At 45.5% G+C, this 23,690-nt stretch overlaps 2 protein-coding genes across 2 annotated transcripts in view; one reads left to right on the forward strand and one right to left on the reverse strand.

The window, feature by feature from the left end:
• LOC126203115 (lithostathine-1-like) overlaps positions 1-14,219 on the reverse strand; it is a 92,748-nt gene extending 78,529 nt beyond the window's left edge. The window contains exon 1 of the mRNA XM_049937358.1: positions 14,144-14,219. Within this exon, the coding sequence (XP_049793315.1) occupies positions 14,144-14,198 (55 nt within the window). The 5' untranslated portion in view covers positions 14,199-14,219. The remainder of the gene's footprint in view (positions 1-14,143) is intronic.
• LOC126203114 (HIV Tat-specific factor 1 homolog) overlaps positions 1-23,690 on the forward strand; it is a 595,450-nt gene that overhangs the window by 126,534 nt on the left and 445,226 nt on the right. The window lies entirely within an intron of this gene.

Below are 23,690 nucleotides of genomic sequence, written 5' to 3' on the forward strand. Positions count from 1 at the left end.
ATTCAAACAGCATTTCACCACGATATGGTCTGCCTTTGTTGTTAAGAAAAACGGTGCAATGTTCCGTCGGACATTGACACAGACACAGAAATATTGTATTTGCACTGAAATATGGTATTTATCAGCCGATATCGGGCACCTACTTTCAGTGACGTAATGTGTGTACGAGTGCAGGTTGTGACGCAGGAACGAAGATCTATGGAAGTTTGGCTCTGGCCGCGAAACGTACACGGGTAGCCTAAGCGTAAATTCGGGTTCGACTACCGGTCCGGCACAAATTTTTCACTGTCGTCATTCCTTTATACAATTGATGGTTGTTCGTATTGGCAACTGCGAATACATTTCATGTTTTACAAAAATATCTCTTAACGTCGGGAACTCCGTGAGGCTTATCGCGGTAGATTCTGTTGCATGTAGGAAGGTTTCCAGAAGACGGAGAAATACCTGCAGAGGACCGTAGATTGGGGCAGGCACTGGCTCTTGAACCTGGACGTCAATAAATGTGCTAGCAGGTGAAAATTGTAATTATTGACACTGCTTTTGTTGTAAGCTATTGACATGTTCCACATCATAACGAATTGTAATGTGTATTGCGCATTAAACGAGCAATAAACTATCCAAACGAACATACTGTACATGGGTCCCATTGTGTATACGGTGAGCGTGACGCATAGCCATCGAAAGACAAAGTGCAGCACCAGGTAGCAAAATAAGCTAGCCATTATAGAACCCATATGAGGTTACATTAACAGCGGTCGTCGAGCGCAAAGAAGGGCGGAGCGAATGGACACACGCATGTTTGACTGGCGAAGGAAATGTGGACAAGCTGAACTGGTAGTCACCCGAAAAAAGACACAACTTATCGCGAGAACCTGCTTAGAAAACGTTAATAACCACCCTTCAGGGCAGAAGCTACAAATATACCCGCCATAGCAATAACAGCTTGCACAGAGGCTTCCAAACAGTCGTTTTCCTAAGTTCCATCACTGAATGGAACGGAAAGAAACTTTAATATATAATAATAATAATAATAATCATCATCATCATCATCAATCTGTCCTTCCACATGGTGAGCGATTTTCGTACATTACGTCGATCTGTTGCCTTATACTTCAGCAGTTCTGTCACTATCGTCGTCGTCCTTTTTCTTGTCTCTGTCCCGGACCGGAACTGTTATGAACGGATGCTGCATGGTAGTTTGAGGGGTGGCCAGATGCCCTTCTTGTCGCCATCCCGCTAACCCCCACCCCCATACAGAATGTGTGTACCCCATCTGTCAGCGTGTAGAGTTACTCATGTGAATATGAGCAAAAGTTTTCTAATTGTTTGTGAATCACGTAACTGAGGCGGGATTTCGGTACCAGCCCAGTATTCACCTACTCGAGTGTAGGAAACGGCCTAAAAACCACATCCAGACTGCTCAGCAAACCGACCATCTTCGTTAATCCGCCGTGGGATTTTGTCCGGGATCGGCGTAACCCCCCCCCCCCCTCCCCCCGCCCCGCCCTGGAATCGGTGCTTTGACTCGCACGGCTATCCGGACGGGTATTCTCATTTTAGTTTACTTTTTTATTTTTTATCTATATTAAAAAATTGTAGTTTCTTCCGTATGTCAATAATTCGTTTTCATGCAAGAGTGTCTAACCTACCATGTACCACAAAAAATATCTTTTCTGGAGTTTCTGATTTCTTCTAGTCTTATCTGCCTATTATCCGGCCTTGGCCGCCGTATGTTAACAAGCGGACTATTGTTACCCTAGATAACTTTATTTCTGTTTGTTAGCGTATGGTACGAATTCAATAAAAAAAAGTACGCTTTGTCCCGCAATTCACCGGATTTCGCAAAGTATAGATGTAAGTGTAGATGAAGTTAAGAAGATAACGAGCTCTTACGAGTTCGCGCAGCTGACGAAGGCGAGTAGAAGAATTTTCTAAATATTGTAGAACAAATGTACAGTACGTAAAGTGGGTCCGGTGAACATTATTATGCAGGGTTATTGGAGTGATTCCTTAGCTTCTCCGGGCGTATTTGTTGGAAGAGCAGTCCATGGGGTTACTTTTCTTCGGATGTTAGTGAAGTTCTCCTTAGAGTGCTGAATAAAAAGGTGCAACAATATTGATCAGTATTTAATCTGGTTCGAACTGTCGGACGATCAAGACGCTACTGTTGTTGTTAATACTGTGCTCGTACTTTGTTTCAAGCAGAAATAAGACAGTGGTTGCGACTGTTGCGAGGAGCATAAAAAATTTCACGCACGAAAATTTGTGATCAGTGTTGAAATCGAACTAAATAAATAATTATTAGAACTTTTGTGCCTCGACGGTAGTGGGACATTGATTTATTACTGTAAGTGGTTATCCTTCGAATAAAAAACGAAACAATGCAACGAGTGATGTAACTGCAGAAAGTCAGCACGTAGGTATTACGCTACGATACCTTGGTACGGGCAGTTCTTTGAAAGCTTTGAAGTTTACAAGTAAAATTTCAGTCAGAGTATTTTTATATGTACACACACACGGGAGAGGGATATATAAAAACTTAACATTTATTTGAATTACAAAGCGTGCCAATAAAACTCGAAATCATAATGCGAGTGACAACCCAGAAAAATCATTCTTAACTTTCCATTTCATCTGCACTAACCTCCTGTAACGCGGCAGCGATTAGTACATTTCGATGAACTTTAATGTGAACGATCCTCTTCCTTGTTTTGAATTCATTTTAGTAGATGAACATGATAAACATGACAGCGACACGCAAAGAAGGCCCGAGCCCGTACTTGAGCAAAGCACGTGAACGACTGGCAAAGCTGCCCTCAGACGGCAAAATAATCCACAGTTAGCGCGAATTATTTCAGAAGTATTTGGTCTGCTCATTATCCATACTACTAAACGGCTAAACAGGTGCACAGTCCCTGTTCCAGGCTGCTGAAGGGCTTCGAGGGGCAACAAAAATTTGATTTTCAATTTCACACGATTACTGAGCGAATTTAAAAATTTAAAATGCTACCGTAATCTACTCGTTAAGAGTTTGACGCAGGAAGACAAGCATTACGGTTAGAAACTTTGTGTCTGCCTTGAGGAAGCTGACTCGCGGCGCGCAAACTACCCAGACTATGTTCATGCAATGTTCGTGAAGGAGAGCACTTAGTGGCTTCCAAGAAACTTGAGACACAGTTTCAAACCCTTAAGAAACTTTTCCACGGTGACATCCTCATAAAATGATGAAAGTAAGAAAGTTTATCGCGTACTAAATTTTGGCTGTGCATGCAGTAAAACTGTCGCAACAGGCATGACGTTTTAATGTATTAGTTCTTTACTACTATATTCGCAGCACGTTTTGCGGGCAGTGTCCAAATAGAGCACTGAAGAGACCTGCGAAATTATGTCGTTGTACGTGACATAGTTTGGGAGATGAGTTTTTATACGTGGGAGTTAGATTCTTTAAAAAAATCGAAAGTGGGGCTTCACTGGTTTTTGCATGGCCTCTTAACCTAACCCACGCACGTGGAATATTATTGCAGATTCGGACATTCTGAGGAATAATAGCGACTGCCCTGGGGCCGCTTAAGGCGATTAACTTATGAGGAACTGACAGAGTGCTGGGTGCCGGTTACGCACAGTGTGTGAGGGGTAGTGGTGTTTACTATCTCGCGACGGGAAGTGTTTGCTACGGGCCGGGCCTTTGTTAGGGAGGCGCGACACGGGCGCCGTGGCTTGTGTGGTCGCGCTTGTCGGCGAGTCGGGCCGCGTGCCTGCGTGCGCGACAGACGAATGGAGTGGAGAGGAGAGGAGAGGAGAGAGGGAGGAGACGCGGAAGAGGCGGCCACAGCGCGCCACCTGCAGGGGGCGTCGCCCGGCGCGGCCCACGCCGCCGGCGCCTCCCTTGTTTTCCTCCTCCCCCACGAGCACCGCGCTGAAAGCTGCTGTACGAGCAGAACAACCGTTCCGCTATTGTCCGCAGCTCGTGGTCGTGCGGTAGCGTTCTCGCTTCCCACGCCCGGGTTCCCGGGTTCGATTCCCGGCGGGGTCAGGGATTTTCTCTGCCTCGTGATGACTGGGTGTTGTGTGATGTCCTTAGGTTAGTTAGATTTAAGTAGTTCTAAGTTCTAGGGGACTGATGACCTTATACAGTGGCGGTCGAAATAATAGAGCCACCTCTATTGACGAGATTAAGAACTAGGATATCTATTAGTTCGCGAAATCGCCACGAGTGCCGTGTTGTCAGTCCCTTGTAGACAACATCAGGGAAGACGTTGCTGCTATCTTTAGTCGTCCGAAAGGAAGCGTTTGAGCTAGACGTGTGAGAAGAGGCATAAAGGTAAGAATCTTATGGGTCAAAATAATAGAGCCGCTTTACACATGTGCCTTTAAATTGATTTTTATGCAGTTGTTTTGTATGTAAATTGACGTGTGGTTTTGTTTACATTCGTCTAGATGGGCAGAGCAAAGCATACCAGTGAAGATGAGCGTATAGTAATGTTCCGGATGTTCAAAAGTGGGATGTCCATGAATAAAATAGCCAATGTCTTGCACGTTTCGCGAAAACGAGTCCAGAACGCCATGAGACGGTCAAAACAAACAAAGCCGCAGGTGGAGAACAGGGGGCGACCTCGTGTAACTACTCCTCGCGTAGACAGACTCATCACTAGGGAAGTGAAGAAAGACCCATTTTTGTCAACACCACGACTGAAAGCCATTTTGTTTAGCGACGACCATGATGTTCAACCATCAACCTCAACGATTCAAAGACGACTGAGATCTGCAAAATTGAATGGGCGCATTGCAAGAAAGAAGCCACATGTTTCACAAGCTAATGTTCGGAAAAGGTTAGCCTTTGCCCGGAGAAATGAACAAAAACCTAATACTTGGTGGAGGAACATCCTTTGGTCCGATGAATCCAAGTTTAATAGGTTTGCCTCAGACGGAAAAGTCTATGTGCGCCGCCCACCAAACCAGGAATTTAATCCCAAGTACACTTTAAAAACTGTGAAATACGGTGGCGGAAGTGTTATGGTATGGGGATGTTTTTCGTGGTACGGCATTGGTCCAATACACCGTATCAACGGCATAATGAACGCAGAAATGTACAAAGACATCTTGGCAAATGTGATGCTGCCTTATGCTGAAGAGGAAATGCCGCTGAAATGGAAATTTCAGCACGATAACGATCCAAAGCATACTGCAAGGATCATAAGGCAGTTTGTTCAAGAGCACAATATCGAAGTATTAGAGTGGCCACCTCAGTCCCCTGACGCATCACCCATTGAGAACTTATGGGAGATCTTAGACAAGAGAATTGACCGCTCAAAAGCTACATCTTCAGAAAAACTGTGGGAAGAAATCCAGAGAGCCTGGTATGCGATCAGTAGTGACGAATGCAGGCGTTTAGTAGACTCTATGGGTAAGAGGTGCAGGGCAATCCTCAAAAATAAGGGTTACCCCACGAAGTACTAATGCAGTCCTATGCAAAAAAGACTGTTCCTGTACGTTTCATAAGACTGAGATCAAGTACAATATATTTGTTTCAATTGGCTCTATTTTTTTGACCCTGTGGTCTGGTATTCTTTTGAATATTATTGATTATTACTGATTATTTTGTGTTGTGTTATCTATATAACTGACTATAGTACAATGTGACTCGGTTGTAATGGTTTCCATCATAGTTCAAACATGTCTAGTAATAAATGTGCACTTTATTCCAAACCTTTGCCAGGTGGCTCTATTATTTTGACCGCCACTGTATGTAAAGTCCCATAGTGCTCAGAGCCATTTGAACCATTTTTTCGATCCGCTATTGGCTGTTCAATAAGGTTCAGAAGTCGGGTTAAAATTCTGGGTCAAAAAAATCGACGGTAGGATTCCCCGATTCCTCTTGAACTGAACAGTGTACCGGGAATAAATTGAAAGTTAACTGAATAAAAACGAACGTGTTGGCAAAAGCAGAAATATGAAGCGGCAGTGAAGTGAAAACTAGACAGAATGAAAGAAGAGTAAGTAAACAGTTTAGTATTTCAAAAGTTATCTCCACAACTTTTTATATATTTATCTCGCTGTAAGACAAGACTGTTTAGTGCCTTCATGGAGAAAAAAAGTTTGCGGTTGCCTACGGAACCATGACTGTACCCAGGAGTGCAACTCTGCGCCAGATGCAAATCGACGGCCACGAATGTCTTTCTTCAGGGCTCTAAAAATATGGGATTTGCAATGGGGGGGGGGGGGGGGGAGTGGCCGAGCGGTTCTAGGCGCTACAGTCAGGAACCGCGCGACCGCTACGGTCGCAGGTTCGAATCCTGCCTCGGGCGTGGATGTGTGTGCTGTCCTTAGTTTAGTTAGGTTTAAGTAGTTCTAAGTTCTAGGCGACTGATGACTTCAGAAGTTAAGTCCCATAGTGCTGAGAGCCATTTGAACCATTTTTGCATTGGGGGGGGGGGGGGGGGGGGAGGACATCGGAACTATATGGAGGGCTTCGCGGCGAAATTTCTGTGCCGAAGTAGAAACAACCTTGGCAAGATGTGGGCGGGCCCAGCTGCAGAAGTTTCGCTGCGAAACCCTTACACGACCCCCATACACTCTTGATCCCTCCCAAAGCGATTTCTATATTTTTGGGGCCCTGAAGAAAGACATTTGTGGCCATCGGTTTGCTTGGGACGAAGAGGTGCAACCCTCGGTACAATCATGATTCCGTAGGCAACCGCAAACATTTATCTCCATGAATGTACTGACCCTCTTGTCTCATATTGGCATAAATGTATTAACAGTTATGGTCATTACGCTTGAAATAAAAAACAGTGTACTTACTTTTTGCCCTCAGTCTCGTTTTCATTTGACTGGCCCTGTAATATAGGTGGAAACGTTAGCATTAGAATTGGGGATCTTGTAGTGGACAAAGTTATGGAATTCTGTTACTTTGGAAGCAAAACAACACGTGACGGATGAAGCAAGGACGACATAAGAAGACTAACACAGGCGGAGAGTATTCTTAGCCAAAAGTCTACTAATGTCAAAGGTAGACCTTAACTTGAGAAAAGAAATTTGTGAGCACAGCGTTCTGTGGTAGTCATACGTGTACTGTCACAAATCCGGAAAGGAAATAAATCAAAGCGTTTGAGGTGTGGTGCTACAGAAGAATCCTGAGCAGTAAGTGGACCGATAAATTTTTTTTAAAAAAAACGAGATTTTCTACAGAACTGACGAGGAAAGGAATATGTGGAACACACTAAAAATCAAGAAGTAGCAACAGAACGTTAACACTTCTCAAGACATCAGGGAGTAATGTCCATAGTACGGGAGGAATTAGAGAGCGCAGAAATTGTCGAAGACAGGCTGCAGTATGTCCAGCAAATAACTGAGAGCTTCGGCTGGGAGTTCTACTATAAGTTGAATAGCATGACGCAAGAGAAGAAATCGTGACGACCGACATCAAGCCAGGCAATCGACTGGAAAAAAAAAAGCCTACGGTATATTAAGGCCTGCCTCATACTGGCAAAACATAATCTTATTGATCAGTCGCGGAATGGGTGATTTGCTCGTGACGCTTAGACTGTTACCTCCTGATACAGGTATACTATCTGATCAGAAGTACTTGAACATCTCTTTGTAATGCGGAATTGACCCGTAGATGTGAAGAGACGGCAGACTCACCAGTATAAAAGGAGACGGAGAGTTTGTGTTAGTAGAGAAGCAGTAACAGCAGATTGGTCGGTCGGCAGACATAAGTGACTACCAGCGTGGACTAATCATTGGACATCACCCGAATAACAGATCCGTCGGGGAAATGTCAAGCCTTCTGAAGCTGCCCTAGTCGACAGTTGGTGATGTGACCGTGAAGTGGAAACGGAAAGAAACAACCACACCTAAACCAAGGTCAGGGGGGCAGGAGACGGTGCTTGTAAAAAAAAAAATTGTATGAAATCAGAGGAGCCGGCCGAAGTGGCCGTGCGGTTAAAGGCGCTGCAGTCTGGAACCGCAAGACCGCTACGGTCGCAGGTTCGAATCCTGCCTCGGGCATGGATGTTTGTGATGTCCTTAGGTTAGTTAGGTTTAACTAGTTCTAAGTTCTAGGGGTCTAATGACCTCAGCAGTTGCGTCCCATAGTGCTCAGAGCCATTTGAAATCAGAGGAAGCAATCACTCGTGAGTTCCAAAGAGCTACCAGCAGTCCAGGTAACACAGCGACTGTGCGTAGCGAGTTAAAAAGAACGGGGTACAGTGGTCGGGCAGGTCGTCATAAGCCATATATTTCTGTAGTGAATCGTAAACATCGCTTGAGGTGGTGCAAACAGCGACGCCACAGGAGAGTGGATGCAGAGTTAAAGTAGTCATAAAGACGATGGGTGGACACACCCCGTCTTAATTTGCACTATTGGGTGTGCGGAAGCTTTCGATAAGATTGTGTAAGTGATCAAGACCGGTATACACAATGGAATTAAACTCAGAGACGTGAAATCAGTGGAATAAATGCGGAAAAATGTGTGAATTTGCAGTGTGATCAAATGATACCAGTGAAAAACGTTATGTGACGCTGAACCTGCTATGTTATGAATATGCCACGACACGTTAAGATTACGCTGCAGGTTCAGCGTTGCTGAACACATTATCACTGATATTATTTCGTTTCATTGCATATTCCTGTGATAAATTCCCATTGATCCCATTCATTACATTTCTTTGAGTTAAAACTCAACTTATACATGGCAGGGTAAGCCACAGCTCTCAAGCAAAACTGTGTTGCTATTCCCACGTACCGCGTAATGCAAAAGGAGCGAAGCAAAATTAATGCACTAAGATTTCGTACTTTTCATTGCAGGATGAGTGCAATTCGAGAAAGCTTGATGACCAATAGCTGCATTCAGAAAAGACATTACAAGCGGACCCGAAAGGAAAGCAATTAGTGCTCGGTACTATTTACTTTGGTGCTTCAAGACAGTTGTTGTTGTTGTGGTCTTCAGTCCAGAGACTGGTTTGATGCAGCTCTCCGTGCTACTCTATCCTGTGCAAGCTTCTTCATCTCTCAGTACCTACGGCAACCTACATCCTTCTGAATCTGTTTAGTGTATTCATCTCTTGGTCTCCATCTACGATGTTTACCCTCCACGCTGCCCTCCAGTACTAAATTGGTGATCCCTTGATGCCTCAGAATATGTCCTACCAACCGATCGCTTCTTCTAGTCAAGTTGTGCCACAAATGTCTCTCCAATTCTATTCAATACCTCCTCATTAGTTACGTGATCTACCCATCTAATCTTCAGCATTCTTCTGTAGCACCACATTTCGAAAGCTTCTATTCTCATCTTGTCCAAACTATTTATCGTCCACGTTTCACTTCCATACATGGCTACACTCCATACAAATACTTTCAGAAACGACTTCCTGACGCTTAAATCTATACTCGATGTTAACAAATTTCTCTTCTTCAGAAAAGCTTTCCTTGCCATTGCCAGTCTAGATTTTATATCCTCTCTACTTCGACCATCATCAGTTATTTTGCTCCCCAAATAGCAAAACTCCTTTACTACTTGAAGTGTCTCATTTCCTAATCTAATACCCTCAGCATCACCCGACTTAATTCGACTACATTCCATTATCCTCGTTTTGCTTTTGTTGAGACTGATAAGCTGCATATTTAACACTGACAAAAACGGCTTTATTTGTAGCTTGTATGTTACGCCATTTGAGACGGAACTGACGAACCTCCGAACTGTGTCACGCTGATCGGGTTGGGCATCACAGATAAGAAACGTTCGCGTTGGCCCGCGTCCCCGCCGCCGTGTTGATCCAGACTGTTTGCTGAGTTGACACGGACGAGAGCGACGCAGGACGCGTCGAAGGACCACACTGTTCGCAGATTTCGCCCGCGGCCGCTTCTGAAACGAGGCCGCTTTCATCTGCCGGCGCAGCCACAGGCAGCAAGTGGCTCCACCGCGCCGGACAGCGGAGCATACCGGCTGACCGCCGCGACCTCGCCCGCAGCTTGTGCCTCGCGCTGAATGGCTGCTCACTCGAGAGCAACTCTCTTGGCACAAAGAATACAGGCGTCGGTACACCGACGTCATTTCAACTCGCGTTCTCCGAAAATACAGTGTGTGCCACTAGCTCTATGCCATGTGATAGCGTTGTATCACGACGAAAAAAGCAAGTACACTACATATCGTATGTACAGTCAGCACTTAAAACTTGATGTGATTCTCCATTGTGGCAGAGGGAGAACCTGGCTGTCCTTCATGCTGCCTAGTTCTGGTAAGGAATGTTTGAAGTAGTTCTCTCTGTCCATTTGCCAAATTTACGGTTAAGAAATTTCCGTTTGGCATTATTGTTAGTTCGTCGAAGACACACATTAATTAGCGAGCCACCTTTCTTGGGGTAATACGGGGGTAACAATATAGTTCGAAAATAACACTTTCGAAATTAGAAGCTGCGTTGTATCCATAACAGTTTCAGCTAATGTGACATGTCTTCGTTAATCACGCAATCGATTCTGTACAGCTATTCTTTTTCCGGAAAGAAAGCAGTACATCTTCTACTACTTTTGGGTCTTCTGTCACAATCGTATCGTAATGCGATCGTCGTAATTACTGGCATTATGCCAGTAGCAGAACTGCAGCGGTCGAAAGATAAGCTGACAAACTGTATTTGTGTTGGGTTCGCAGTCTCGTTGAATTTTCGAACGACATTTTCGCCATGGAGTGCAGTATTTATAATAATGTCCACAATCGGAATTTCGACTTAAAAAAATTCAAGTGGTTAAGATGCTGAAAGCACAGCAGTTGTCGACATTAATAAAATAAGCAAAAGGAATTTGAGATTTCGTGGCTAATGCCAGCATTCGCTAATATACTGTCGATACGTTTTCGATCATTACGGTGTTCGGCACTGACATGTGTATGAGTCACGAGTCCTCTTTCACGAGCTTTGCTGACAAGAGCCATTTAAGCTCACATTTTTTTATTTTTTATTTTACTGATGTTGACAAGAGCTATGTTTTCAGCATCTTAAGCACTTGAAAAGGGATTAAAGGTCGAAACTCAAGTTGTGGAAAAATAATACGTAGCGCAGTCCATGGCGAAAGTGTTGTCGTGCAAGTAAATGACGATGCTTATTCAGTCTTCACACATTTTTTCGGTCTAGATTTAATCAGATATGTCGATTAATGAAATTACTTCATTCGATTTACGAAGAAGAACTGGTATTTTCTTGAAACACGCATTTTTGTTAGAAACTGTGACATCTGTCAAGTCTTAGTACACGCCCATTGTGTTGAGGCAGTATCGCTTGTTAATATTATCCCCCAATTTCGTTTCTGTCCAGTACCTGAGTGTCATTAAACGTGCGGCAGTCCTCTGGCGGTTGTTTCGTGAAATTGCATGCGCTGAGAGAACCGACTACGGTCAAAAGAGGTGTTTACCTCCATGTGCACATGCCTTGTACAGAGTACAGGGCGCCTTGAAGACTGAAATATCGAAAAAATACTCTTGCGCAGATTATACTTACGGTTTCGTAAATTGTCACGTGTGAATTCCAGGACATTTCGTTAACGGATTGCAGGACGTTAACCAATTGTAGGACTGACCCTTTCTGTAAGTGAATGACGTATCTGGTACTTCATTTACGGCTGTCATCTGCTTGATACCGGCGTCGGTCCACGTCGTTTGATCTAGTGTCGTTAAGGCAATTGTGGAGGTGGTCGAGTAATTCAGTGAGGAACTGTGTGCCCTAATATATCTGAAGTTTGTAAATATGCAGTAAGTTACAATGGGACCAAACTGCTAAGGTCCTCGGTCCCTAGGTTTACACACTACTTAATCTAACTTAAACTAAGTTACGGTAAGGACAACACACGAACTCATGCCCGAGGGAGGAGTCGAGCCTTCGACGGGGGTTCTCTGAAGTTTGACGCAGCAGACTGAACACGTGTGATTCGGCTGCATTGTGGTTTGCATCAGACAGGCAACTGTGCTAATGCTATTTGATTTGGACGTCACTGTATTTAGAAAAGGGTTTACCTGTCGTAGAAGCAGGCCTAGTGTTGCTCCTTTAATAAACAGGAGTCACGGGTTGGAGGAGTGTTTACGCCTCGAGTGCGAGTTTAAATGTGCTTTTACTGTGTTAGTTCTCTAAATAAACAACACCATAATTCATAGCACACACTTACTCGAGTATCTTATTTAATGTTCTCCGTGGCTGCAATGTTTATGATGTCACACCAATCGCAATGAAACCGGCCTTCTGTCACAAAATGTGTAATACTGCTGGGTGCATTTCAAAACCCTTTGGGTTCCTCTTCAGATGCCATTTAATGTTCTTACATTAGTACTTCATCACAACTATATCTGCTACACAAACGTTCTCAAATTACTGCATTTTCTTCTACCTTCATAAAGCAATGTAAAATGTACTGTTAAAGTCTCTTGTGTAAAATTTAAATTAGACTCACCCCGAATACTTATAGCGACACTTTTATGTAAATACACTGATGTTAGACTTTCAAACATCACATGAAGGTGGAAGCACAGAGTTTGAAATGCATGGTAAAGTAATAAACATTTTGTCAGTGAAGGTGGATTCAGTTCAGTACTGCGATTTCGTACCCTCTTTTCTCGAAATACCTTTGAGTGTAATTCGTTAGAAGCGAGCTCCAAACGCTGGAGCTGACAGCGGGTAGTTTTCAGAATAAATCTCTCTGCGGCGGACTGTTCGCTGTTTTGAAGCTTCACGGCAGATAAAAAGTGTACCTCGGGCTGGGACTCAAACCCGGAACATTGGCTGCCAAGGGAGCTCCGTCGGTAAGGGCATTGCCCGCGGAAGGCAAGGTTCCTAATTCGGGTCCAAGGTCGGTACACGGTTTTAATCCGACAGGAAGTTTGAATGGACAATGAAAAGGTAATAAAGATAAACACGCCCGACAAGCACGTTGGGGGCGTGGGGAAGCCTTAACCTGAAGGAACACTGAAGCACACTTCTGTGTAAGAGAGAGGTGGCTGTGTTGTTAACGCTAGTCACGCAACTAGGCCTAACCCCCCTCCGATGATTTCCGGTTTAGGTGTCTCCATGTTCTCTGATATCACTTTGGCCGAGTCCCAGGATGGTGGCGAGAGAAGACTTCGACAGATGTACGATACGAGTTTGCAGTGCCTGTTGTGTTCAGAAGTACGAGCGTTCCTTCGGACATCCATACACGTCCGAAGGCATACACTGAAGCAACTACATCCGTTACGAAATACATGAAATGTATTCACAAATGCGAATATGGACAACTTTCAGTTGTATAATGGAATGACGACAATGAAAATTTGTGCCGGACTGGGACTCGAACGTGGATTTCCCGCTTATCGGGAGCGGTCGCCTTACTGGTAGGCGGTCAGACCGAAACTTCCGTATGTCGTCAGCCACGTGTCTACAGCCTGTACTCGTACATCCATGATGTATATTTCCGTATAAGCGAGACATTGTACTTGAAAGTCGCTTGCGCGGTGTCGACGGATAAAGGCAGTATTGCAGTGATTTCGTTCAGAAATACGATGCAACAGACACCTGGCAAGCGACTTTCAATTAAAATGTCTCCCGTGAACGGGGATGAATGGAGGTACAAATACAGGTTGTAGACACATGGTGGACTACACTTGGAAGTTTGTGTCTGGATGCGCTGGATAGCCTAATAGCAAGGAAATCCGGGTTCGAGTCCCGGCCGGACACAAATTTTCACTGTCATCATTCCTTTACACAGCTGAATGTTGTCCATGTTGACAACTGCGAATATACTTCATGTAGTGGACAGGTGTTTTCGCACCACCGCCCCCGCCCGTCCCCCTCCCTATCCTTACTCGAAGCCCAACTTCTCTATCGTCGGGTCATTAAACTGTGACGACAACAACAACAAAAACGAATACCATTCTGCGTACACTTGTAGAGATGCAGGATGGTTACTGAGGTGAGCTGCTGGTATTCTTTCACAAATAGCTACGCTTTTTTAAAAACATTTCGACGAAATCTTTGCGACACTGACGAAACAAGCTAGACACACCGCCCGCCTCCACGAGGCGGAGTCAAGCCGTGGGCGCTGGACGGACGTGCCCGTCAGACGATAGAGGAGCGCACACGTTGAGGACACGTGTCGGCGCGCACACACGCGCTGCCGTGTCGGTTACCTGCGGCGCGCGTGGCCAGCAGCAGCGCCGAGACGAACAGCGACGACGGCCACATGTTCGCGGCGAGGCGTCGGCGGCGACTGCGGCGGCGGCCGTGGCTGCGGCTTCTGCTACGTTACCGCCCCCTCTCCCCCCCCCCGCCTCTTGCTGTGTGTCTTGTGGTGGGGATGCGGGCGCGAGCTGGCCTGCCGCCAGCACTATTTACAGCACGAGCAAAACTGCAGGCACAGCCGCGCCACCACCGTGGGGTTCCGCCGCGAGCACCCGAGGCCTGTGCGAAAACGGGCCACGCGTTTCTCCGATAGGGATCTTACATTTTGTCCATTTCACTGGTTGTTGACCGTCGTAACTGTCGATTATACTATTTTAACTCCTTGATTACCAATTTCATTTCAAAAACATTAATGTGCGGTTATTTTAATTAATGTATTAATCAGAAGTAACAATATGAATAGTATACACTCAGTCGCAAAAGTATTCGGACAGCACGTAACGGCGCACAATTCTGCAGTTTGCCGCATGAACAAATACAGAAATTGCACTTTGTAATGTACACTCCTGGAAATGGAAAAAAGAACACATTGACACCGGTGTATTAGACCCACCATACTTGCTCCGGACACTGCGAGAGGGCTGTACAAGCAATGATCACACGCACGGCACAGCGGACACACCAGGACCCGCGGTGTTGGCCGTCGAATGGCGCTAGCTGCGCAGCATTTGTGCACCGCCGCCGTCAGTGTCAGCCAGTTTGCCGTGGCATACGGAGCTCCATCGCGGTCTTTAACACTGGTAGCATGCCGCGACAGCGTGGACGTGAACCGTATGTGCAGTTGACGGACTTTGAGCGAGGGCGTATAATGGGCATGCGGGAGGCCGGGTGGACGTACCGCCGAATTGCTCAACACGTGGGGCGTGAGGTCTCCACAGTACATCGATGTTGTCGCCAGTGGTCGGCGGAAGGTGCACGTGCCCGTCGACCTGGGACCGGACCGCAGCGACGCACGGATGCACGCCAAGACCGTAGGATCCTACGCAGTGCCGTAGGGGACCGCACCGCCACTTCCCAGCAAATTAGGGACACTGTTGCTCCTGGGGTATCAGCGAGGACCATTCGCAACCGTCTCCATGAAGCTGGGCTACGGTCCCGCACACCGTTAGGCCGTCTTCCGCTCACGCCCCAACATCGTGCAGCCCGCCTCCAGTGGTGTCGCGACAGGCGTGAATGGAGGGACGAATGGAGACGTGTCGTCTTCAGCGATGAGAGTCGCTTCTGCCTTGGTGCCAATGAAGGTCGTATGCGTGTTTGGCGCCGTGCAGGTGAGCGCCACAATCAGGACTGCATACGACCGAGGCACACAGGACCAGCACCCGGCATCATGGTGTGGGGAGCGATCTCCTACACTGGCCGTACACCACTGGTGATCGTCGAGGGGACACTGAATAGTGCACGGTACATCCAAACCGTCATCGAACCCATCGTTCTACCATTCCTAGACCGGCAAGGGAACTTGCTGTTCCAACAGGACAATGCACGTCCGCATGTATCCCGTGCCACCCAACGTGCTCTAGAAGGTGTAAGTCAACTACCCTGGCCAGCAAGATCTCCGGATCTGTCCCCCATTGAGCATGTTTGGGACTGGATGAAGCGTCGTCTCACGCGGTCTGCACGTCCAGCACGAACGCTGGTCCAACTGAGGCGCCAGGTGGAAATGGCATGGCAAGCCGTTCCACAGGACTACATCCAGCATCTCTACGATCGTCTCCATGGGAGAATAGCAGCCTGCATTGCTGCGAAAGGTGGATATACACTGTACTAGTGCCGACATTGTGCATGCTCTGTTGCCTGTGTCTATGTGCCTGTGGTTCTGTCAGTGTGATCATGTGATGTATCTGACCCCAGGAATGTGTCAATAAAGTTTCCCCTTCCTGGGACAATGAATTCACGGTGTTCTTATTTCAATTTCCAGGAGTGTATTTGGGACTCTGGGTACGATGTCGCAACGTGAAACACGCGTCAAATACGAAGAATTGTTGGACATGTGTCTGTTACGTAATATTTCCTGAAAACGGCATGGGAAGGTGCAACAAAAGTATTCGGACAAAGGCGGACAACGTGAGAGAATAGTTCATTCCGAGACGCACAGAGGGTTAAGCGACTGCAGTGTGTCCGACATTTCCGCGAGACGATAGCGACGATTAGTAAACACGTATCGCGAGCCTGTGCAGGTCGACGACGGGACGCAGAGGGAAGTGTTCTACATTCGAGCAAAGGCAACTTGTCGTTCATCATCACGCGAAGGGGAAAACCTGCAGGGAAATTGCCGCAAAAGTGAACATGAAGAAAAGTACAGTTCACGACATTAATAAACGGCTCGAGAAAGAAGACCGATTGGATTCCGTTGCAGTACAGGACGACCACGAACATTTTCACAGAGAAATGAACGTGCGAAAGGTACAACAGAATCCGAAAATATCTGCCACACGAATTGCAAGTGAGGTGGAGGGAGACCTTGGTATAAAAGTTCATCCCGAAACCGTGTGTCCGCAGCTCGTGGTCGTGCGGTAGCGTTCTCGCTTCCCACGCCCGGGTTCCCGGGTTCGATTCCCGGCGGGATCAGGGATTTTCTCTGCCTCGTGATGACTGGGTGTTGTGTGCTGTCCTTAGGTTAGTTAGGTTTAAGTAGTTCTAAGTTCTAGGGGACTAATGACTATAGATGTTAAGTCCCATAGTGTTCAGAGCCATTTGAACTATTTTGAACCCGAAACCGTGCGGAGAGTACGACGACGATCGTAGTGCCATGGTCGAGTGGCACGGCGAAAGCCATTCATAAATGCAGTGAACCAGAAGAAACGTATGCAGTTTGCGAGGGAATACGCCGAATACGATCAGGCTTGGTGGAATCGGGTGATATTTTGCGACGAATGTAAATTTACATTATGGCATAGCGATGGAAAGGCAAACGTGTGGCGAAAGACCAATGAAGAGCTGAATCCCAGGGACCTCAAACCAACAGTAAAGTTTGGAGGTGGGAGCATCATGGTGTGGGGATGCATGTCCGGCAATGGTGTGGGTGATTTAGTGTTCATTGATGATACGATGAACAAGGAAGCGTATTTGAATATACTGCGAGGACATTTGAAGCAGAGTGCACGACATCTAGGTATTGCGAACAACTTTCATTTTTATCAGGATAATGATCCCAAGCATACCGCGCATATTGTAGAAATGTGGTTGCTCTTCAATTGCCCGAAAGTATTGCACCCCCCCCCCCCCCCCAATCACCAGACCTTAACCCAATCGAACATTTGTGGGATAAATTGAAACGGACCCTCCGCACGGACAACATCTATATGAAGGAGACCTTGAAAGAGAAACTGCGCCAAGAATGGGCAAATACAGGCTCAGATTTCACGAAAAAACTCGTGGAAAGTGTGCTTAGTAGATCGGAGGAGGTATTGAAAATGAAAGATGGACCCACAAGGTATTGACATTTTCGTCGTACAACTTATGAACATTTATTGAACAGTGTCCGAATACTTTTGTAGCAGCAGGGTGTGCAGGATGTTTCATTTTTGTTGTTAATGTTTCTGTTATTTATGTTTTGGAAGCGAAATAATACAATAATTCTTTTGTAATTAATGTTGTTACGCATTTATATTGCTAATAAATATGTCTGGGTTTCATAGTCAGTGTTTCTCGAGTACTCATTGTGAAACTTCCCATTGTCCCAATACTTTTGCGACTGAGTGTATTTCTCGCTGTTTCGTGTTCTGAGTGGGTTGGAAAGGGGGGGGGGGGAGGAGATACAGGGTTATCCATAAGTATCTCCAGGCCTTCAAAAGACGGCGGCGTAAGAACTAAAAGACAAACTGAAAACAGATACACCTCAGGGGACAGAGCATACCTCCAAGTTTGTAACTCACTCTGCAGGTCCTCGATAGGGGCTTCGTTTGTGATGTGGCAAGCTTTAATTCGTGGGTGCGAGTCGTCGTCACTATGTGTCCGGGACGGCGCGAAGGCAGCACGCTTTGCGAATCGGGTAATTGGTTAACCTATCTGCAAGTGCGATTCAGTTCGATGTGTCAATAAGCAGAAAAGGGTTAACGGTGAAGCTGGAGGGCAATAACACCTACAGATGTAATCTGCTGACCGTTAGTAGACTTGTATCAGTGTCCTTGCTATAAGGACATTGATAAATAGCAATAACATGCTACAAATTCTAATTGCTGCTCTGATAACCTATCGTGGGAGACATACCTCCCGGTGGTAGTCAGAGGGTTAAGAAGTACACAACCAGCCGCATGTGTAGTTTTGTTCATGCTTGTAGACGTTTGAGGCTTTCACCCATCTTCACTTAGCGTAGTACGTGTACCAAATGGAGATTAAATATGTATTACGCCAATTGAAGATGGGCAAAAGCCCGAAACACGCATTGGCATGAATAGAACTACATAAAAAGTGCCTGGTTTCTGCATTTCTTAAAATAAGCGAGATGTTACGGATAGTGACATGGTTGTTGTTGTTGTTGTTTTTGTGGTCTTCAGTCCTGAGACTGGTTTGATGCAGCTCTCTATGCTACCCTATCCTGTGCAAGCTTCTTCATCTCCCAGTATATACTGCAACCTACGTCCTTCTGAATATGCTTAGTGTATTCATCTCTTGGTCTCCCTCTACGATTTTTACCCTCCACGCTGCCCTCCAATGCTAAATTTGTGATCCCTTGATGTCTCAGAACATGTCCTAGTAACCGGTCCCTTCTTTTTGTCAAGTTGTGCCACAAACTCCTCTTCTCCCCAATTCTATTCAATATTTCATCATTAGTTATGTGATCTACCCATCTAATCTTCAGCTTTCTTCTTTAGCATCACATTTCGAAAGCTTCTATTCTCTTCTTGTCCAAACTATTTATCGTCCATGTTTCACTTCCATACGTGGCTACACTCCATACAAATACTTTCAGTGACATGGTATAGAACGAAAACTATCGATACTTTACTCGTAAGTAGTATCGTAAGAAAAGTATCGAAAGAAAAGCATCGTTACCTTGGATAATGGTATCTAACGTTGATGAAAATTTTATCTCAAAACTACATTTTTGATTTAGTCGCTTCTTCCATCCAAGTTGTTATGCATTTATATTAAGAGAGATGTTAACGCTCTACTTATTCACTTGTGATCTTGTTAAATAGATACGCTGCCCGACAAGAAAAGTGAAGCACCCAGAAGGGGATTGAGAGGGAATGTGAAGTTATTTGAACGATTAGAAAATCGAATCAAATTTTCAAAGAACTTGGACAGTATAAGCCCACTCATCACTATGACGTTGCAAGGATGAGGAGATTAGTGTTTGACGTCCCGTCGACAAGAGGTCATTAGAGACCAAGCACAAGCTCGGATTAGGGAAGGGTGCGGAGGGAAGTCGGCACTGCTCTTTCACAGGAACCATCCGGCAATTTGCCTGAAGCAATTTAGGGAAATCACGGGAAAACCTAAACCAGGATGGCCGGACGCGGGTTTGAACCGTCGTTCTTCCGAATGCGAGTCCAGTGTGCTAACCACTGCGTCATCTCGCTCCGCATGTGTCGTTGCATCCTCTCTGTCCAGCGTGGATGAACTGATTCGGTTGGGAAGGATGTCGTAAAGTCTTTGTGTCCTCACCTGGGGCAAGCTGGTCCAAAACAGTCCTTGATGTCGTGGGTGCTGGCACTGGAATGGAGTTGACGTGCGACCTGTTCCCATACATGTTGCACCTGGAACAGATCTGGGATCTTTCTGGCCGGGGCAGTACCTCAGCATCACGCAGGTAGTTCATAGTGACACGTGTCGTGTGTGGGCGATCATCCTACTGTTGACAAATGGCACCACGATATTGCCGCATGAAGGGTAACTCAAGAGGACGCAGGATGTCCGCGCCATAGTTCCCTGTCACTACCGGTCGTCAGATGAAGTCATACCCGATGGCTCCCCACACCATTACGCCAGAAGTGACCCTGCTGTGCTTCTCCAAACGTTGGAAGACCGGAACCTCTTCCCAGGTCGTAGCCGTGCTCTCCGATGTTGCTCGTCCAGGGTAGCACAGAACCGCGGCACAATGCGACGCCATTCGTCAACAGTCCATACTTCCTGGTCACAGCGCTAATCCAGACGCAGTGTCATGGTGTCAACGACAGCCCACGCATGGGACGGTAATTCCCTATTCCGGCTGCTGCTGGTCTCCGACGAGAGAAACGGAATGACGCGGGATGTTTCCAGGAATCCATTACTTGTTCTGGGATGGCAGGGGCTCATGTGAATGGATTACGATGTGCTTTGCGCACAGTACGATGTTCCTCCCTTTTGGTGATCAGATGTGGCTGGCCGAAACCCTGACGACAAGTATGCCTGCCCCCACGTTCCCGTACACTCCAGCAGGGGACCACAGTCACATCCGAATGTTTCACAAATTTGGGTACTGGACGATTTGACCAGCTGGCCAATTGGAGACCCACAAGTAAGTCTAATGGTGAAAACAGGGGGATTCAAAGTGAGCGAACTGCGATCGAAACGTTACCAAGGTTGACGAAGGGCCTCGAATGTTTTCGTGCATTTTGTCGCTCTTCTTGAAAGGTTTGGAACTGAGTCATGCGGGCAGAGGTTTGGGTAAATAATCAAAATTTAGTAAATCATTCATACTCGTTTCTAGGGTCATTCGATACGATAGCTGCTTTAAAATATTGACATTAGCAAAAGTATCAGTTGAAAAGTATCGAATAAAATGGTATCAGTAATGAGGTTAATGCAATCGATACCAAGAATCATCGAAAATTTTTTCCGTTTCTCTAGTCAGAACAGAGAAACGCTATACGCATCCGCAAGTCGCCTAGATTCCACGTGTAATCAACACTTATTTGTCTTCCTTTCAGCAAAGTACTATTTCGTTCACAATGAATGAGGGTGTTTCCGTGCTCCGTCCATGTGTGTTTTGTTCTTCTCACGTTCCTCGAAACCCCATGTTTACGTTACTTTCATGATTGCCCTCGATCCTGTAAATTTGGCGATCCTAATTGTTTAGCTCTTTTTTCTGTTTCTTTTTTTAATTATTTTATTTTTCAAGACGTGTATGTTTAATGGGTCACCTTGTTTGGGTCCATTCTTTGTACATGCTGCATTAGTTGGATTCTTCACAAACACATTGTAACTAAGATTTTAGAGATTAGCCTGTAGATTTCCGCATTGGGTGTTGGAAGGTATAGTCCATGTTTGTTATTCGTCAAAAGATTTTTTTATGGTTTTCCGTAATTTTACTTCTAGTTGCTGTTTTAATGTTTTATGTTGAAAAGCAAGTCCCTCTGATGTGCACAACGCGTCGGCTTCGTTGTTATAACTTTCTTTAAAACTGAAACGCGTTTCTCTCTTCTGTAATGTGGATTTTATAGATATCTTTTCGTTACAGTTTTCAGTGCTCAGTCCAACCTGAGTATTTAAATACTTTCACACGAAATACTTTGCTATTGGAGATCCTTTTGTATGTCATTAGTTTTGGTTTTTCATACGAAATTTGTAGCCCGCATCTCGTGGTCATGCGGTAGCGTTCTCGCTTCCCACGCCCTTGTTCCCGGGTTCGATTCCCGGCGGGGTCAGGGATTTTCTCTGCCTCGTGGTGGCTGGGTGTTGTGTGCTGTCCTTAGGTTAGTTAGGTTTAAGTAGTTCTAAGTTCTAGGGGACTTATGACCACAGCAGTTGAGTCCCATAGTGCTCAGAGCCATTTGAACCATTTTTTTGAAATTTGTATTCTAATTTTACTGCTTATTCCTGCAACATTTCGAGTTGCTCTTGAGCATCAGTGATGTGTTTGCATAGTTAGTGCTATGTCATTTGCCAAAGCTAGACAGTCTAATACTACACCTTTTAGTTTAGGTTCTAGTTGGTGCGCTGATGCACCTGCTGTTCTCCGTGCCCTTACAGTTTTTTAAGGGTACAGTTCAATAGCAAAGGAGATACGCAATTCCTTGTACTCATGCTTCTGTGTTTAATTCTCTGCTTTTTCATTCCTTGTTAAATTCTCTTTTAAATTTTACTTCCGATTTTGTCTTCGTATTTCATCATTGATGTTTGCTGTATTTTGAAGTAATCCAGTTTCAGCTACCGGATGTTAAAACACTGTAAACAACTGTAATCAATCCATTACGCGAAGCTGTGTCTCTGGGCTTGCTCTCGGCCAGAATTTTCGTCGGCAGAAGTCGAATTTAAGTAGCTCTAAGTTCTAGGGGACTAATGACCACAGATGTTTGCTCAGAGCCATTTGATTTGATTTTCAAAATTGCTAAACGGGTCTAAAGCTTCCGTCCAGTGACTCGTTGATTAGTCTGGTGTGGCAGATGAAGGTAGCAAAACGAAAGTCGAAGTTTTAAATTCTGCGTTTAAGAAAGCGTTCACGCAAATCGTTCAAACATACCGTCGATTGATCGTCGCACAGAGTCCCATATGGATGACATAGTAATAAGGATCCCTGGCGTAGAAAAACAACTGCAAGAGTTGAAAACATAGGTCGCCAGGTCCGGATGAAATTGCAGGCCGGTTTTACAAAGAGTACTCTACGGCATTGGTCCATTACTTACCCTGCATTTATCGCAAATATTAGCGCCAAGTCCCATACGGAATAGATTACCAGATATGTAAGTGGCTCGAAGACTTTTAAATAATAGAACCCAGTATATTGTCCTCCAGGGGAGTGTTCATCAGAGACAACGGTGTCATCAGGAGTACCCCGGGGAAGTGTGATAAGACCGCTATTATTTTCTATATACATAAATGATCTGGCGGACAGGGTGGGCGGCCATCTGCGGTTGTTTGCTGATGCTGCTGCGTTGTACAGTAAGGTATAGAAGTTGAGTGAATTTAGGATACAAGATGACGTAGACAAAATACGAGGGTCGGAACTTTAATAGTGGTAACTATTTATTTACAGCTCGTACAAAATAGATACGTGTTTAAAAGTTTTACTGACCTTCAAAGTAGTCACCAGCATTGTGTATAATCCGTTTCCAGCGATGTGGAAGTCGTAGGATACTGTTAGCACTGCCAGCTGTGTTGTCAGTTCGAGGGGCGCTGTTTATTGCCCGACGAATTTGTAGCAGTTCTGAAGCGACCGCCGTGAAGTGTTTCCTTCAGTTTAGAAATCGAGTTGAACTCGCGAGGGCTTAAGTCAGGGCAGTGCAGTAGGTGGTATGGCACTTAGCAGCCCCATCAGTCAAACAAATCAGTTACAGCTTGCACTGTACGTACTTGAGCATTGTCCTGCAAAATGATGGTCTGGTCCTGCAGAAAGTATCATCACTTGTGTCTCTAAGCTGGTCGTAGGTTGTGTTCCAAAAATAAACAGCATAGAGACAGAAGTGATGACACTTTCTGCAGGACCTGACCATCGTTTTGCAGGACAATGCACAATGCTCAAGCACGTACAGTGCCAGCTGTTACTGATTTGTTTGACTGATGGGGCTGCTGAGTGCTATACCACCTACTGCACTCCCCTGACTTAAGCTCTCGTGAGTTCAACTCGATTTC

This window comes from Schistocerca nitens, chromosome 9, assembly GCF_023898315.1.
Source record: "Schistocerca nitens isolate TAMUIC-IGC-003100 chromosome 9, iqSchNite1.1, whole genome shotgun sequence".
Classification (NCBI taxonomy): domain Eukaryota; kingdom Metazoa; phylum Arthropoda; class Insecta; order Orthoptera; family Acrididae; genus Schistocerca; species Schistocerca nitens.